Source organism: Gouania willdenowi, chromosome 12, assembly GCF_900634775.1.
Source record: "Gouania willdenowi chromosome 12, fGouWil2.1, whole genome shotgun sequence".
NCBI classification, from domain to species: Eukaryota; Metazoa; Chordata; class Actinopteri; order Blenniiformes; family Gobiesocidae; genus Gouania; species Gouania willdenowi.
Genome location: NC_041055.1, coordinates 3,745,495 through 3,762,424, shown reverse-complemented (window position 1 = coordinate 3,762,424; position 16,930 = coordinate 3,745,495). Strand labels below are relative to the sequence as shown.

At 39.8% G+C, this 16,930-nt stretch overlaps 1 protein-coding gene across 5 annotated transcripts; it reads left to right on the top strand.

The window, feature by feature from the left end:
• The first annotated feature begins 1,301 nt into the window (after positions 1–1,301).
• Positions 1,302–16,905, top strand: capslb (calcyphosine-like b). 5 transcript variants are annotated; one of them, XM_028463601.1, is made up of 8 exons: positions 1,302–1,428; positions 6,837–6,896; positions 7,005–10,183; positions 10,293–10,452; positions 10,819–10,996; positions 12,057–12,266; positions 15,580–15,709; positions 16,677–16,809. In XM_028463601.1, exons 4-7 carry the CDS (start codon positions 10,316–10,318, stop codon positions 15,679–15,681), a joined length of 627 nt encoding a protein of 208 aa, XP_028319402.1. In that variant the 5' UTR covers positions 1,302–1,428; positions 6,837–6,896; positions 7,005–10,183; positions 10,293–10,315; the 3' UTR covers positions 15,682–15,709; positions 16,677–16,809. The 5 variants fall into 5 exon arrangements, with proteins under 5 accessions (XP_028319402.1, XP_028319404.1, XP_028319403.1 ...); XM_028463603.1 differs by lacking the exon at positions 15,580–15,709 and having other exon boundaries at positions 16,677–16,905; XM_028463602.1 differs by lacking the exon at positions 16,677–16,809 and having other exon boundaries at positions 15,580–16,287.
• Positions 16,906–16,930: the final 25 nt, after the last annotated feature.

The following is a 16,930-nucleotide window of genomic DNA, read 5'->3' as shown; positions in this document are numbered from 1 at the left end:
TTATTATTATTATTATTATTATTATACCTGGACAAACTTAAAATTGCCTTAATTAAGGGAATTTTTGCAGTTGGTAAAGACAGTTTGAAGCCTTTATTGTGAGGTCAAGGACCGGGTGCCAAATGTGGCCCGCAGGATAAAGTGGGAATTACAGAAAGCATGAATCATTGCATAGAACCAAGTAATTCAGTTGTAGATATCCCAGCCTTCCAAATATATAAATTCATTAAATATCCACAAAATTGGCCAGGGCTCACAGTTTTCCCACGCTTATAATGCATGGTGGCAGTCATTTTTAATCACAAATTGTTGAAAAACCAATCTTGCTCATGCTGCTTTTTAAACACGAGACAGAGCGTGGGCGCTGGGCGTTCACAGGTACAAACATAGACTGTAGAAAATACATACGTAGCACTGCGTGAAGGATGCTGAAATGCTCACCTTCATGGGCGTGTCTGTTTACATGTCAATCACAGCAGAGAGCTTCCTGGAGGCGTGGCTACTCCAGCTCTGTGCCGCGTCAAATTCATCATCAAAGTGGGAAGGTGTCATCAAATTGTAGCGAGGTGTTTGTGCTCACCCTGTGGTAAGAAAGGAGCAAATCACCCTCTAATTAATGATTGATGGAATCAATGAAAAAAACACTTTGAGCATGTGTTTGAAGCCCTAATAGAACTTTATCATGTTTAAAGCACAGAAAAGTAAATTTAACTTAACATGGGCCCTTTAATGAATGTCGTTTTGATTAGATTAGTTTTGTCAACAAAAAAAAAACTGAATGCAGCAGAGTTACAGTAACTCTTTATTTGTTTAATGTTGAGCCTAATGAACAACTCTGTTCATTCTGTGAAGGAAGGCGATTGGTTGGTTTGATGTGGTTTTATTAACCTGAATGTAATTGGTATTTCATGAAACACTACAGTGTTCTTCTACAGTACATCAGTACTATGAACATGGAACAGACTAAGCATTAGTGTTTATTTGCATTTATGTTCAACGTTTTTAATCACTTTCAGTTCTTCAGTAATACTTTTTGACTGAGCTACTTGTGCGTGTATTGAAGTCATTTGGTCCATGTGTGGTCAGGACGCCCCCTGTTGGCTCTGCTTTGTGACGTCCCCACAAAGTCCTCCATCACTCTGACAGCACACATGACTGTGTTTCACACATCCATCTATGATTAGGATCACCCAGTCATCCTCTGGCTGATCCCAAAGGCTGCAGAGCAGGGGGCGGGGCTTAGAGAGGGAAGAAACAAAGGAATGAAAGACGTCACAAAGAGTTTCTGTTTGACCGGTTCCTCCACATAGAGAGTGCGTGTGTTCACTGGTTTAACTGGTCTGGGTGAGGTAGAGAGTTGTTCTCAGTAGAAGGAAGAAGGACAGGTTGATTCCTACAGTCTGGGAGCTCGTCTGAATCTGTGAACAGGTGAGTCTGTCTGTCTGTCTCTGTCTGTCTGTCTGTCTGTCTGTCTGTCTGTCTGTCTGTCTGGGACCCACTAACAGGTCACCTACTACTGACACAGACACATTACCATAATGAACTGGAACAGCTCAACTGGAACCCTCACCAAGGTCCTAGTTTGTTTGTGTGTGTGTGTGTGTGTGTGCGTGTGTGTGTGTGTGCGTGCGTGCGTGCGTGTGTGATGATAAAGTGATGAAAATAGGTTAAAACATGGCAAATATGGTGTTGTTGCAGAAAAATGGTAAAAGTAATTTAAAAATCATTTCAAATTGTAAAAAAATATATATTCTTAGTTTCTGGGGACCCCCTTGAAGTGTCTCCCGGCCCCAAATGGGGTCCTGACCCTAAAGTTGAGATCCCCTGACTTAGATTGTATGTAAATAAACTCAGGTGTAATGTAGTAACTTCATTAATTAAACTTTGTAGGGTTTTTTTTTTTAAAATAATGTTTGTTGTAAAAGGATTAGTAAAAAAAAATCCTCATGTTAATAATGTATCAAAACCTCTGCAACAAAAACAAAAAACATACGTTAAGAGTTTTGTTTAGATCCCTGTATGTGGTCCTCAGTCCAACAACACATCAGCAGCAGAAAGAGAAGAAGAAGACAAGACAATTGAAAAAAAAATAAATGATCAGCACCAACGTTAAGGTGCATTGCCAATTGTTGGAGTTTGAACCACAGTCACCAATGAATACAAGTGCTGGAGCGGAAAATTTTATCGGAGCGCTTATATCGGTAATTTTAGATGCAGTCCGATAACATTTTTTTGGTTTTCTGGCTGATATCGGACCAATATCCGATATCGATATCAGATCGGGACACCTCTATTATTTTATGAGTTATTATGTGTTTTTGTTATTTCTTTTGTGTTATGTTTGCATTTTGTTTCTTGTCAATCTGTACCTTTTTGGATTTTTTCAGTATTTTTTTGTCATTTTGGGTATTTTTTCTGCCACTTTGTGTTTTTTTATGTTAGCATTGTGTGTTTTGTCTGGTGTACACAGTATCTGCTGATCAGAAAGAGCCTCTGATAGCTCAGTGTTGTCCACAGCAGCAGCTGGAGAATCCAAACTGTGCCATGTGGAAATATATATATATATCATTATTTCTATTTTTGAAAAATCCTAATTACAATTTTATTATTTAAATTATTTAGACAATTTTGGGAGTTATTTTCCACTGAAACAAACCAATTGACCTATTTAAAATCATAGTCCTGAACAGACTTTTACAACCACGAGGTTTGGAATTTATCAAACTGGTTCCAAGCAGGGTTAGCATCAATTACATTTTACAATTACAATTACATCTTCAATTATCCATGTTCAATTCCAACTCAATTATGGTGACTAACATTTTGTCCAATTCTAATTAAAATTACAATTATTTTGCCCCCCCTGAAAGTCAATTTCAAATACTTTCTCAATTAATAAAGATAATTACAATGAATCACAATTACTAAACTTTTATTAAATGACCCCATAAAACTAAACCTTCATCTTGTGTTAGCTTTCTGTTAGCATCTCTTATGATAGCGGGTCAGTTTTGACCCATGTCCTAAATCAGCTGTAAAATACACCAAAAATAATATCCATCATGCAATTAGTTTTTTATCTATTGGTTACTTTGCTAAGCTTGTTAAGCCGATTAAAATTATTTTTTAAATGTTAAAATGATCCTCAAGAGAACTGACAGATACTGTAAACTTGATATGAAACATGTTTTAATAATTGTTAACTATTGGTACATATGTGTAAGCCATTGAACTGTTTTTATAGAGTTTCCTTGCCAATTACAATAAAAAACAAGTCAGTTTTCTGAACTCAATTTCAATTATTACAACAGCAAAATATTTTTTTAAATTCCAATTCCAATTATGATCAAGTCCTAATTGTAATTCATTATCATTTACGCAATTAGAATAATTATTGACCCAGACCCAGATACAGTTTCCATGAAACAAAAATGTTGACATGAAAATAAGTTCTTCTTTTGCTTCACTCAAATCAAAAAACTTCAACACAACATTATTAAAGTAAGGCGCACAGTGTAGTGTCTTCAGTTTGTTTTTTAGGTAACAGACTCATGATATTTAAATCCTAGTCTTTTGGGGGTAAGCTACGAATCTAGATGACCTCTTATTGCGCTAACTTCCAGGATTTAATCAGTGTGTGCTGGGCTACAAAGCGCGCTGGAGCTCAATCAGAATGGCAATGAATGCTGAACGGCTAACCTGGTCATGACCAGGTTTCGCTCTGGCTTGGATGTTAGCGAGTCCTAAAGCCCCGCCTCCTGACCAATCAGATCTCTTAGAAAACGACCTGCCCATTGTTAGTAGATCCTTGTTGCTGCGTTTAGAATGAAGATTATTAATTATAAATGCAATCCTTTAATTTACCGATGACATCCTTTAGGAAAGATATAGATTTATATCTGATGGACTGATTTACAGTCGGCTGATGGAGCCTGTGTGTCGATCCGTGTGTGCAGACGGCTGAAGTTATTAAATTAATTAATTCATTCATTAAAATGCTGGGGCTGACATTATCAGTAGGAACATACACAATGTGTTCTCATCCCAGTGGGTGTGATACAGGTCTACTTGAATAGAAACGCGTGTGTGCTGTAATAAAGTTTAACTGCAGAGCGCTGTCTGTTTATCATCCAATGGATTAATATCATAAATAATCTTGCGCTTTTACTCCTTAACAGGGTCTGCAGCTTCCTGCCTGAGTTCTCTCATTCCTGCCTTTTCTGTAACAACAGTGTTGTTTTTGGTCTGAATTATGGATTTTAATTATTCATCATTTTAAACTTCAGCAACCTGGTCAGTACCAAGTTATGAAGTGGATCAGATCTGAGCGAGTATAAAAGCTCCGCCTCCTGCTGTGAGCAACACTAACACTGTTGCTCGTCACTGTCATCATGGATTTATATTCATTGTATTTGTTTAAGATCATAAACTGTTCAGTGCTCAGTTTGACAGTTCTCTCCATTGATTGGTCAGACGCTGCAATCTCCACCCCTTTCATGTGCACGCGCACGTAGCGAGGCTGTAATCACTTGTTTTCTGATTATACTAGCATTAATTATGTAAAAGGCTTTAATCTACTATCAATTGTGTCATTTTATATAATATTGATAAATTATTTTTCCTAACTTGTAGGTAATCTGATAATTTGTAATCGGTATTTTATTGAGATAAACATATATAATCTTTAAGCTGTGAACTAATATACATCTTGTTTTTTTTTTTAATAGTGCTCCTAAGTAAAGGTGTTTGGATGAGTTTGTCATGAGAGGTTCATGCACCCCCCAAATGGCTGAAGTACTAACAGAGAACATCCTGATTATGATAGTTATTGATATGAGACCAATATCCATGGTTGAGGATGATACAGACGTTCCATTCAGATGACACCTTACCATGCACAACTGCTTAGTCGCTTTAAAGTTTTTACCACCAGAACCTGTAAGGCAGGTTAGCAACATATTTTGAATATTTTAACAAAGTCTTTCTGTGATGAGTAGTTATTTCCTTTCTGTAAAACATGCTGTCAGAGTACAACAGGGTCACTTTCACAGGCGTGAGGATTTAAGTAGGTGGGTTAAATTAGCGATTAAAAAACATGAGCTTCAAAACAAAAACAATAATCATGATTAGTCGACTAATCGAAAAAATAATTGATAGATTAGTCGACTACAAAAATAATCGTCAGTTGCAGCTCTATGTCAGACCAATCACAATCACGGAGATAATGTGCAGAGCAACTTGAGGAATAATTCTTCAAAAATGTGAAGAATTTGAATCCGTAATTCAGACCAAAAAACAACAATATTGATGGAGGAAAAGCAGGAAGAAAAGAACACAGGCAGGAAGCTGCTGACACTGTTAATGCGTAAAAGCGTGAGATTATACATTAGTAATTCATGGGATGATAAACAGACAGCTCTGATCAGTTACACTTCATGTTTCTATTCAGGTAGTCCTCCTCCATTTATTACACACACACTGGGATGAAAGCGCATTGTTTCACTGTAGTATGTTCCTGCTGATGCTGACAGCAGATGTAAATCTATATCTTTCCTAAATGATGTCATCACTAAATGAAAGGATTAATTTATCCAGTAAAAATCTTTCTTTCCTAAACTCAGCTGTCAGATCTGCACCAACCAGGATCTTCTAACAATGGGCAGCTCATTTTACAACAGAACTGATTGGTCAGGAGACGGGATTTTAGTACTTGCTCAGATCTGATCCACTTCATAACCTGGTCTGGACCAGGTTAGGTGTTTTTAGCTTAAGTTACCATGGTGATTTAGCCCAGTAAGAAGTTAGTCAGTGTCGTAGTATAGCACACACGGAATAAATCCCAGACGTGAACGCGATAAGATGAAATCCAGCTTCATAGTACAGGCCTAATGAGTGCTCTTATCAAATGTCTGTGTCAGTTGTTAGTTGTGCCTGGGTGGATGTGGAAGGGGGCGTGGCTACTGCTCTTCTCACCTTTTCACTCTCAGATATGGGACACACTTTTCTGCCCCAGCGTCAGACACAGGAATCCTTGTCGATTTCTCCTGGGAAAGCATTTAGAAACATCATTGGGTCACAGTAACACAGGCGCTAATGTGATGGAACCTTAGCATCGTTTCTAAACATCTGTGATATCAGTGATCCATCCTTTAGTACCTCATTACTGAGCTAGAGTTGGTTTAAGGACCAACTCCTCACTGTGGATTATACTAGCAGCTCTCTGAGGATCAAAAGGGGAGGGGCTAACAAACTAAGACATGGATGATGGTGGTGATGGTGGTGATGATGATGATGATGATGATGGTGATGATGATGACAAAGATGGTTTCCTGTTCTGCAGGGAGACACGTCTTCTCCACCAAAGTAAAAGCCCAAACAACAGCCTTTCTCACTTTCACTTTCCCATCATGCATTGCGGTTAGCTGCAGCTGCTTCATGGAGAAAGGGCTAGCTGCAGCTGCTACAAACCACGCCCCCCTACAAAATACGCCCTATCTATCCCCCTGAGCCAATACCTGGACATGAACCTTTCCACTAACCTTACTTGCTACCGCCTACACTATTCTGGCAAATTTGGAACTTTGCAATACTTACCGTTCTTTTTTAGTAACTCTAACCGCTACTGCCTCCACTTTTTGGCTAAATTCGAGGTTACTTTGAAAAATTGCTTCACCGTCGCACGTGGGCGTTTTTTACGGCCCAGGGCATTGAAAAATTGCTTGCATGGGCGTGGTTTGTAGGGCGCGTTGCTTGTTTTGTACCCGCGGCTGCAGTTGGATATACTTGGCTTCATGTTTACAAACGTCTAAGCTCCGCCTTCTGTGTTTCCTCCTCAGGACGGTGGATTGGCCTGCTGTGATTGGCCGGCTGCCCCGTGATTGGTGATGCAGTCTCAGGTGTGTGTAGACCTTCAAACATATATACACACACATAAATATATATACATATATAAATATACAGTACTTACACACATAGTGTACACGTGGCTGTGCTGTGACCTGTAGGTGGTGGTCAGTCCTGATAATCCCTACGGCGAGGTTCACATCCCTCGAGCTCACCTCCGCTCCAATGACTCTTCCACTGTGATCGCCAACCCGGCCGTCGTAAGCACAGACGGGAACCCTTACGCCACCTCAAGCTCCGCCCCCCCACCACCATACATGGTGAAGGAGGACAGGGAAGGGGAGGAGGAGGGGGGGCGCAGAGGGGCCTGCTGCTACCGCTGTCGACGTAAGAAGTGACAGAGAACTTCCTGCTGCCATTCTGTGTCGAAAACTGACCATCGGGGGCGTGGCTTCGGGGGCGTGGCCATGTGTCTGAGGAACAAAATGAAGTGTTTGGCTGGTTTGGACACAAATGATGCGTGTGTGTATGTGTGTGTGTTATTCCCTTAATTGCCCGCATCAACCAATGAGAACACAGTGTGATGTGACTCCTCCCACTGTGTTTAGTACTGGCCTCTGAGGCGTAAGATGAAGGATCAAATGGCACATTTGATATTTTTATTACTGATGTTTTTGTTGTAATGTGAAATAAATAGTATTTTAATGAAGGTGAGTGTGTTCTGCTGTGATGGAGGACGATCACGTCCACAAAGTCACAATCTAGACCATAATACAAGTCTGAGAATCACATTGTCTGTGAAAATACAAGAAATAAAGTCAGTCAGCATTAGTGCAGAGTTTTACACAGCTCAGTGTCTCAGCAACAATAGTTTCATATTCTAACTGCTGCGCAGCAATAGGGCCAGGCAATTTATTAAAAAATGTTTTTATCTTTTTGCATTTGAACATTTTTCAATTTGATTTGTTTTAATTTTTTTTTTTTTTTTTTTTTTTTGATTGAAGGAATATCTTTTCAGAACTGAATAATGCAGACAACAAATTTCCTCCCATAATATGGCCCAAATACAAAAAAAATATTTTCTTCTAACATTTAAAACAAATACAATTTTAAATACAGCATCTTTATTGAATTTTCTCAAGCACTAGGGCAGATAATGTTAGGTAACTGCAAACAAGCAGAGTGTAGGAAGATGAAGAAAAGGTGTTGTTCGAATGTAAATTTTACATCATTCAAGGCTTGAACTCACAAGAGACGATGCTCTGTGTCACTGTGTTCATTAGTAAGAGACAACTCTGTGGTACACGTGTTTAAAATTTCTTTAACTCATTACAGTAATTCCACAGCTGCAATTATTATTCAAATCAATAAGTCAAACACATCATTAATCCATGATGGAACATCCTCTTTGTCATTGAGCTAATGAGCACATGCTGTTAGCATTAAAAAACAGATTCCACACAGCTGTCAAAAATTCAGTTATTAACACAAAAATACATGTACACATCATGGAGATGCTGGTCATTAGTTTTTAACAATGATTTATTGGCTCATAAAGTGAAAAATTGATGTTTAAAAATAGAATTTTTACATTGACTGAAATTGTTAGCACGAGAGAAAAATTCAAAATGATATACATAATATATATTTTAAAGTTTTTTAGAGAAAATTCTGATATTTTCCAAACATTATCTACAACAAGTGTGTCAAACTCATTTTAGTTTGGGGACCAAATATGGACCAGTATGAGCGCAAGTGGGCCACGAATCATGAGTGGGAAAAAGAGCAAATTCAACATTAATGGAACCAGGTTTGCACTTTTTTTTTTAAGTATATCTGTCCCTGCATCATCTTCACTTAAATTTCCCTGATTTGGGGAAATTTTGTGGAATAATTTGAGGAAATATTGCAAGATTTTGGAGAAATTAAGAGTTCTTTCAACAATTTGAGATTAGAAACCTGAGCTCTGCAAATATTGTGGATTTTAAATGAGTTTTTGTATTTGGAGGGGCTGAGATACGTATATACAGCTGAGTTAGCTGGTCATTTATAAAAAAAAATTCATTTCTCAAGCTGGCCAAATTTGATGATCTAAAGGACCGGATTTGGCCCCCGGGCCTTGAGTTTGACAGCTGCGATCTATAATGACTACAAAATTGTATATTTTTTTTAAGTGAACATTAAAAAGTATTTTAGCGCCACCTTTAGGACAATTGGCCTGTATTTGCATCTGAGACACTCTGAGATTAATAATAAATTAATAAATTAATAATGGGACTGGAGCTTTGTGCTAAATTTGCTGATTGTTCACACATGAAGGAGGAGGATTTCCTCAAAAGATGATGACAATGATTATGGTTAAATTGAATCCCTTCCTTTCACAAATGAATGTTCTTAACAAACTAAACACTTCTTCTCTGCACATTTTCTTTAAAGGCTACCTGGACGATAAAGTCCAAGGTTTAACATAAAATGTGTTAATGTACCACAAATAAACACATTTATTCATGTTTCCTTTCAATGAGTCGCTCTTTAAATGTCACCCATGAAGTGTCTGCCCTGCATTGCCAGATAGAGCTCCAATAAACTGTCAAATAATAACCTCCATTCCCTCTTTCACACTCTGAACCAACCTGGCAACGCGACTCCTGCAGCGCTGCTTGCTGTGTTCTCACACTTTGGTCTACTTTCCCTAGATGAAATGTATTTACAGACTTATTCTTCCAGTACATTTAGAGGAAGTGTATAATATTATCACTTTACATTCCCAACTCATTCTGACCAGTGAAAAACTTCACAGGTAAGGGTTAAAAGCACATAGTCTGTGTTTATTGTCCATATAGACATAGTGTTTTGATTGTGTAGCCCCGCCCTGCCCGCTAACCATGGCCCCCATCACAATGAGTCTCCATGGAAACCAGTGTGTGCCTTAGGACTTCCCTTGTTGGTGCTGTTCCACTTTGAGTGGTGATCATGTTACCTTGTGAGGACCTCTAAGGACAGATTGAATGAAAATGGATGTAAACAGAGTGGCAGCATTAAATCATTGAAATACTCACACAGAATGTTCCCTGGATTCAAGCCTGCAACCTTCCCCCTACAACTGACAAGAATCACCAGTTTTAATGATGACCATTTGAATGGCAACACCAGGGTGTTGTTTTCCTGCACCAACTGATCAACACCAGGAAATAGTGTCACTAATTGATCTACAACCTTCTTTTTTCTTACACCTCAGAACAGCCTCACTGGTCACATGACAAACACACAGCTGTGTTTGGTCTCCATGGTAACCCTCTGTGTTTGCTGGAGGTGCTCACTGGCGACACGGAAGCAGATGGTAACATACACACACACACACACACACGTATACAGGTGAGTGTGTGTCACTCTCAGTGTGTGCCTGGGAGTGTTGTGTTTATTTTGTGTCCGTTTGTTGTTCTCTGCAGCTGATTGGTGGACGTGAGGTGTGATGGCGGGAACAGCAAGACACGACCGAGAGATGGCGGTGAACGCGAGGCGTCGTCTGTCCGAAGTAACTGACCCCGTAGAGAAGCTCCGTCTGCAGTGTCTGAGCCGAGGCTCGTCAGGCATCAAAGGGCTGGGCAGGTGAGTCACCTGATCTACACCTGATCAGGTGAGGGTCATTGCTCTGGGATGTTTCCACTTCTGTTGGATGAGGTGTTCTTTGTTAGCCTGGAATCCATCCTAATCTCCTTGTATTATTCAATGTTTAATAGAGGCAATTGGTCTGGAAGCGCTCACCAGGTGTTTGAGTTCTGGGGGGCTGAGCGGGGCGGGACACACGTGCAGAGTAATCAAATGCCATGTTTGTTTTGACACTGCTTGACGCAGGGGATATGACGTTGTTTCTGTACTTTATTACAAAAAGTAAGCAAGTGGGAGTGGATTTTTTTTTGCCAGGCTAGTTCTCTTTAACCTGCTCTGGTTCCTGATGGTGTCCATGTCTTTCAGGACCTTCAGGGTGTTGGATGATAACAGTAACCGTTCGTTAGATATGAAAGAGTTCACCAAAGGTCTGAATGACTTTGGTCTGCTGTTGGAAAAGGACGAGGCTTCAGATCTGTTTCAACGCTTCGACCGCGACGGAAACGGAACCATCGACTTTGAGGAGTTCCTTGTAATGCTGAGGGTTCGTGTCACTGATCACATGGTCTGATCTGGACCAATCACAGCACTTTGTTTATCTCCAATCTTATTCTGACGGCTTTGACCTTTGATGGGAGTCACTCTGTCTTCTTTCATCAGCATCATGGGTCAAGCTCAAAGCTTGCGAGCCGAATCCGGCCTGCCTCCACTTTGCCCCGTGGTTTGATTTCCATACATTATTTTCTTAATAATCACAAGAAAAACATGAATCATAATAAAAATCACCATAAAAATGAGTTCCGGATTGTCACTCCCAATAAATACGAATACTTTTTTTGTTCATAGTTACACAAAAATTGTTTGCCAAACCTTTTTTTTTTTGTAGAATGTCAGACAACATTAGATTTATTAGAATATTGAGTTGTTCTTACATTTAATTGTCAAAACTTTTTTAACCTTGCAATCTCCTAAATTACCTTTTTAATTAAATAAATAATGTGTAAAGATTCTAGACCCTGTGAGGTATGACATCCTGGAGTTATAATATTCTGTTACACCGAGGATATTCTAAGTCGTTTTTTATTGCAAAAATCAAAACTTGAAATTGCTCTTTCATCCCCAAAGAATCCCTATTTCTGTGCTCCGCCCACTTACATGGAGTTTCATTTGACTTCCAGGTAATATTACATGGAAGTCAAGTGAAACATCAAAGGAAACATTAAAGGCAATCGTCATCAGAAGTCATTTAACGAAGACTGGCAGTTGACAGTTGAAACATGTCAGCAGTTAAACATTTCCTGAAAAATCTTGTCTGAATAAAAAAGAAAACCTTAACTTAACATACTATTCAAAAAGAAGACAAAATTAATCTTGCTGGAAATAGTTACTGTACTTATTCAGGTCACAAGCACAAACAGTCCATGTAGAGTTTACCTTTCACTAATAAGCTAGGGTTAGCCCCGCTCGTTCACTAGTCCTGCTGCAAATGGCTTTACTAGTCAGCTAGTAGATATTAGATATTAGCTTTAAATGCACAGTTGGATGTTAAGATGTACATGTAGCGTCCATGAAGAGTGGTGAGAATTCCTCTTCTCCTGTTGCAGCCTCCGATGTCCAAGGCCCGTAAGGAGGTGGTGATGCAAGCCTTCAGGAAACTGGACAAAACTGGAGACGGAGTGATCACCATCGAGGACCTGAGAGGAGTTTACAACGCCAAGTACCACCCGAAGTACCAGAATGGAGAGTGGAGTGAGGAGCAGGTCTTCAGGACCTTCCTGGATAACTTCGACTCTCCATACGACAAAGACGGAAAGGTAACCAATCAGAGTTCATTAGTCATACCAGGTGTACCTGTATATTAGTCCTGGAGCAGGATTCTTCAGTGAACAATCAAAACAACATTGTTACCTAATGTTTAACAGCCTGTGATTGGTCAGTGGTTAAACTAATGCCATCACCCATAGAGGAACATATTTAATGACACTTTAAGGACTTTATCAAGATCAAGAACAAGCCTGCAGCCCTTACTTTTCTCAGCATCCATTCTACTATTATTTAGTCTGCAATCTAACCCATTCTCCACTAGGAGGAGACAAAGGGGTTGATTGTCTTCCTCTGCGACTCATAGGATGTGTTCAAATGTCACACTCCGTACTACACACTACAAACTCAATGAGGATGATGAGCATTCCCACTGAAATATACTTCCACATTTCCCAAGATGCATTTCAAACCAACGACGACAAAAACCTGTAGCGCACTGAGACTAACTATTTCCATTGATTTGTCACCTTTAAACATTGAAAGCAAGAAAGTGACCAAGTAGAATATCAGCATGTGGTCATTTGATTCATAAAACACGCGGAAAACACATTTCATGCTGACATTTATCGGAGACCCTCCATTGTGCTACTGACAAAACTTACAGTTAACTTCAAAATAAGAGCCATATTTACAAAAGCGTAAAAAACTAACAAAAGACAAGAAGAGATGCATTTGTTTTGAAAAGGGGATGTTTGATTTCTAGCTTAAACCCTGTCCCAGGATGATTTTACATTCCGTTCGCAATGCATCATGGGACAGTTGAGTATGACTAGTGTGCCCACCGTGCATACTTCAAAAATGTCCCCATATAGTATACATCCAGGTATTTCTTGCGTACTCAATCTTTCCATACTATCTAAGGTGAACACACTACATGCTAATTTTGACGTCAGGCTTAGTATGAGTAGTACGTTAGTATGACATTTCAAACTCAGCCTTAGTGGTATCAATCAACTTCTTTGCTGGATTTGAAGCCAGAACCTTCCAGTCCTATTTTTTTAAGCCAATTACATTTAGGTCTCTATGGAGGAACCAGTGACACTACATTAAGAACCAGATCAGAGTCAAACCTCCTCCAAACTCCAAATCTGGTTTTTGTCAGATAATGTTAATTATCTGGATCAATGATCTTGATCATGCCCTGCGATGGACATACAACCTGTCCAAGGAGTACCCCTACCTAACCCTGCGACCCTGAAAAAAGGAGCAAGTGGGTCAGAAAAAGAATGGATGGATGGATGAATGATCCTGATCATGGTTCCATAATCATTAACGGCTATAAGGCTTGGAACAAATGTATATTCCCATTAATAACCATACAGTGGGTCACAATGTATTGACACACCCATTTTTTTTTTGTTGAAAAATCACCATGAAAAGAACAATCCAGATCTGACCTGGATGAAACTCAGTGGTATAATTGATGACACAACCATATGTGGAGTTTGTGGGGGGAGGAGGAGCATTGACCCCCATAGTGGTCAAAAGTTTTCATTAGGTTTCCCAAATTAATTAAAAAATACATAAAATAGTTTTCTGCTGCTTTGATTCTAAAATTTTCCTTATTTTCATGTCACAGATGTTAGTTGTACCTCAGGTGTGTAGTATAAGTTTTCAGCACTGACGTGCTGTGACCACTAGGGTTGGGTAGGCAGGGCGTTGTAAATCCAGACCACCAATGTCAACACCAATGATAATTTCAAATGTTTCTGCTGGCAAGTGTTAATCTAACAAAATCAACATCGTAAACACCATTAAAGAAACAATTATTTAATATAGCCTCCATACTCTCCCAACAAGATATATCTCATGACACGGCAGCTCATCTGTTGAGAAAATGACAACAACAACAACTCAGAGCAGCCTCAGTGAGGAGCATCCACAAAGTCAATCCTTCCTTTTGTTCCATTCACTGTGAAAAGTATGAAACATGTTCTGACCTTACCTTTACTGAAGGTCTGGTAGCTCAGATGTTGGTCTCCCATCTTTTAAAAGCTGCCATTTTTCCTCAAAAGAAAGTTTCTTTATTGTCTCTAGCGCTGTCATCCTTCCTGTAGTGTTATCCCACCCACTAGCTAGAGAACGTAGCAGCAGCATCCGTGTGATATCAATTCACTAATGCACTCTGAACATATGTATAGCATTTAGCATAGCACAGCCAAAGGCAGCGTAGAGAGCTGCCTTTGGACGTAAATGGTTTTCATCTTGGGGAACTGATTGCACATGCGCAAACACAAATAAGCACGTTATGGGGATAAAGGCGGAGCAGCAATGTGCTTTTGGGAGAGGGTGTGGCCTTACAGCAGAGTGAGACTGTGCAGCATCTCAGCCGTACCAGGAAATAGCGATGTTTAGTCATTTAGGTTATGAAAAGCACAAAATGCTGACACTTTCAATCTTATAGGTACTGTAGGCTATCGGAAATGGAGAAATACATGATTTATAATTATATTATAATGAAAACAAATAATCAAAATATCAATTCACCCTTGGGTAGGCACTGCCTACCTTGCCTACACCCTGACTGCACGTCACTGGTTTTCAGTGAAATGGTCCCAAAATTTTGAGACTCTAGGCTTTTTGTGTTGCGCAATTCTTCTTCACAATGTAAATGGTGAAGCGACACTGCACCCAACAATTCATGTATGGTACTGCAAAAATGAAGTAGAAAGTGGCCGCCTGTCTAATTTAGTTTACAACACTAAACGACACACAAACGCACATTTTTGTAGTCAATATTATCAGTTGTTAATAATCATTTTTGCAATATTGTATACATTACACACATTGTGGTTGGCACAAATCTCAAAACGGTCTATGTATTTAATTACATTTTTTATTTTGCTCCCAACCCCCCACCACCCCCCAGCAAGAATCTCTAACTCCGCCTATGGACCCAACCCAACATAAATGAGAACAACTTCATAGAGATCGGTCAATTATGAACCGAAATATGAATCTTTGAAAATTCACCATTGATGAGAGATAGGGATTTTTGTTATTTTTGATCTGGATCCCCTCCAAAATGTACTGGAATCTCCCATGGCCTAAAAAATTGTCAAAATTACTTTTGATTTAACCCTGCAGACAAACAAAACAAACATCAGTAGTTTCATGGCTTCAGGTCTAACATTGGGTGAGAAAAAAAACAACCTTCATGGTGGAGGTAATGGTGATGGATTAACTAGTATCTACGATGATGAAGTGACAGGGCAAATCTGAATCTTTCTGCCCTGTGATTGGCTCTTACTGAGATCGTCCAATCAGGTGTGGAGCTTCATTCTGCTATGTTCCCGTCTGAAGGTCACACAGGAAGAGTTCCTCAACTATTATTCAGGTGTCAGCGCCTCCATCGACACCGACATTTACTTCATTGTTATGATGACGACGGCCTGGAAGCTCTGAGACACGTTGGACCTACATGTCCTCTGAGGTTGGTGTTGGCGGACATCCATGTCCTCTCAGGGTGGAGGTCCAGGTTCTCTGGTGTTGGTGGAGGTGGTGGATGTCCATGTCCTCTGAGGGTGAGGTTGGTGTAGGTCCTTGTCCTATAAAGGTGGAGTTGGTTCCACCCAGGGGTAGACTGGCCATCTGTCATACCGGGCATCTTCCCGATGGGCCGTCGACCTGAAGTGGGCCAGTCTGGTCCTCTACGTTTTTGGGTTTTTATATGAGTGAGTGGAGGCAGACATGGTAACAGGTGGCCAAAAATGGTCCAAAAGTGACTAAAGTGTCCTAAATTGACTAATAAGGGCCAAAAACAGCAAAGAGTGGCTAAAAATGGGCAAATAAAGAGGAACCTGTTGGTATGTAATGGCAAGGGGAGCTTAAATTGAAAAAATGTGGCAAACAATAGTGAAAAAGGGCAAAACTGTGGAACAAAAATAGGCAAAATGAAGGGGAGAAAAGGAAAGCAGTGGTACTTATTGGTATTTATAGCCTATTGGATGAAAAGTGGCCAAAAAAATTAAAGAAAGGACAAAAGTTGGGGAAAAAAAGTGTCAAAAAAAACGTTTTGTGGGGGAATAATAATTAAAATGAAGACATAAAAAGCCACATGTTGAGCATCACTTACTTAATAACGGCTTCTACATGGTGTCGCTGATATTGTAGATAATGGGCTGGGCTGGACAGAAAATGCCAGGGCTACATTTTTGTCCCAGTCCACCCCTAGTGGAGGTCCATGTTTTCTGAGGGTGGATTTGGTGGAGGTCCATGTTTTCTAAATTGTTGGTGATTTTCTTGTTAAATGTCTGTCATGGTTCTTCTTCCAGCTCTTGAGAAGTTAGGAGGACTCAAAGCTTCAACTGTTTTTCCTTCTGTCCATTTGGAAATCTGACCTTCTCTTCTTCCTGGTAGTCCTGTCTTTTTGGTCCCTAACTTCTTCTTCTCTTGTTCAGGTGACCAAAGACGAGTTTGTGAACTACTACTGCGGAGTCAGCGCCTCCATTGATAGTGATGTCTACTTCATCCTCATGATGAGGAACGCCTGGAGGCTCTGAGTTCCTCTGAGTGAAGAACAGTTCTGCTGGTTCCTCAGTCTGATCTGTGAACGTCCTCCTGGTCTCGGCCCTGTTCTTGTTGTTCTTGTAGAATAAAGTTGTTGTTGTGGGTGGTTTTGAAACTAAAGCAGAACCTTTCTCAGATTCTTTAA

Coding starts and splice junctions, on each gene's coding strand:
- capslb (XM_028463603.1), top strand. CDS start 10,316: ATGGCGGGAACAGCAAGACACGACCGAGAGATGGCGGTGAACGCGAGG. Junction 10,997..12,056: donor AGTTCCTTGTAATGCTGAGG/GTTCGTGTCACT, acceptor CTCCTGTTGCAG/CCTCCGATGTCCAAGGCCCG. Junction 12,267..16,676: donor CATACGACAAAGACGGAAAG/GTAACCAATCAG, acceptor TCTCTTGTTCAG/GTGACCAAAGACGAGTTTGT.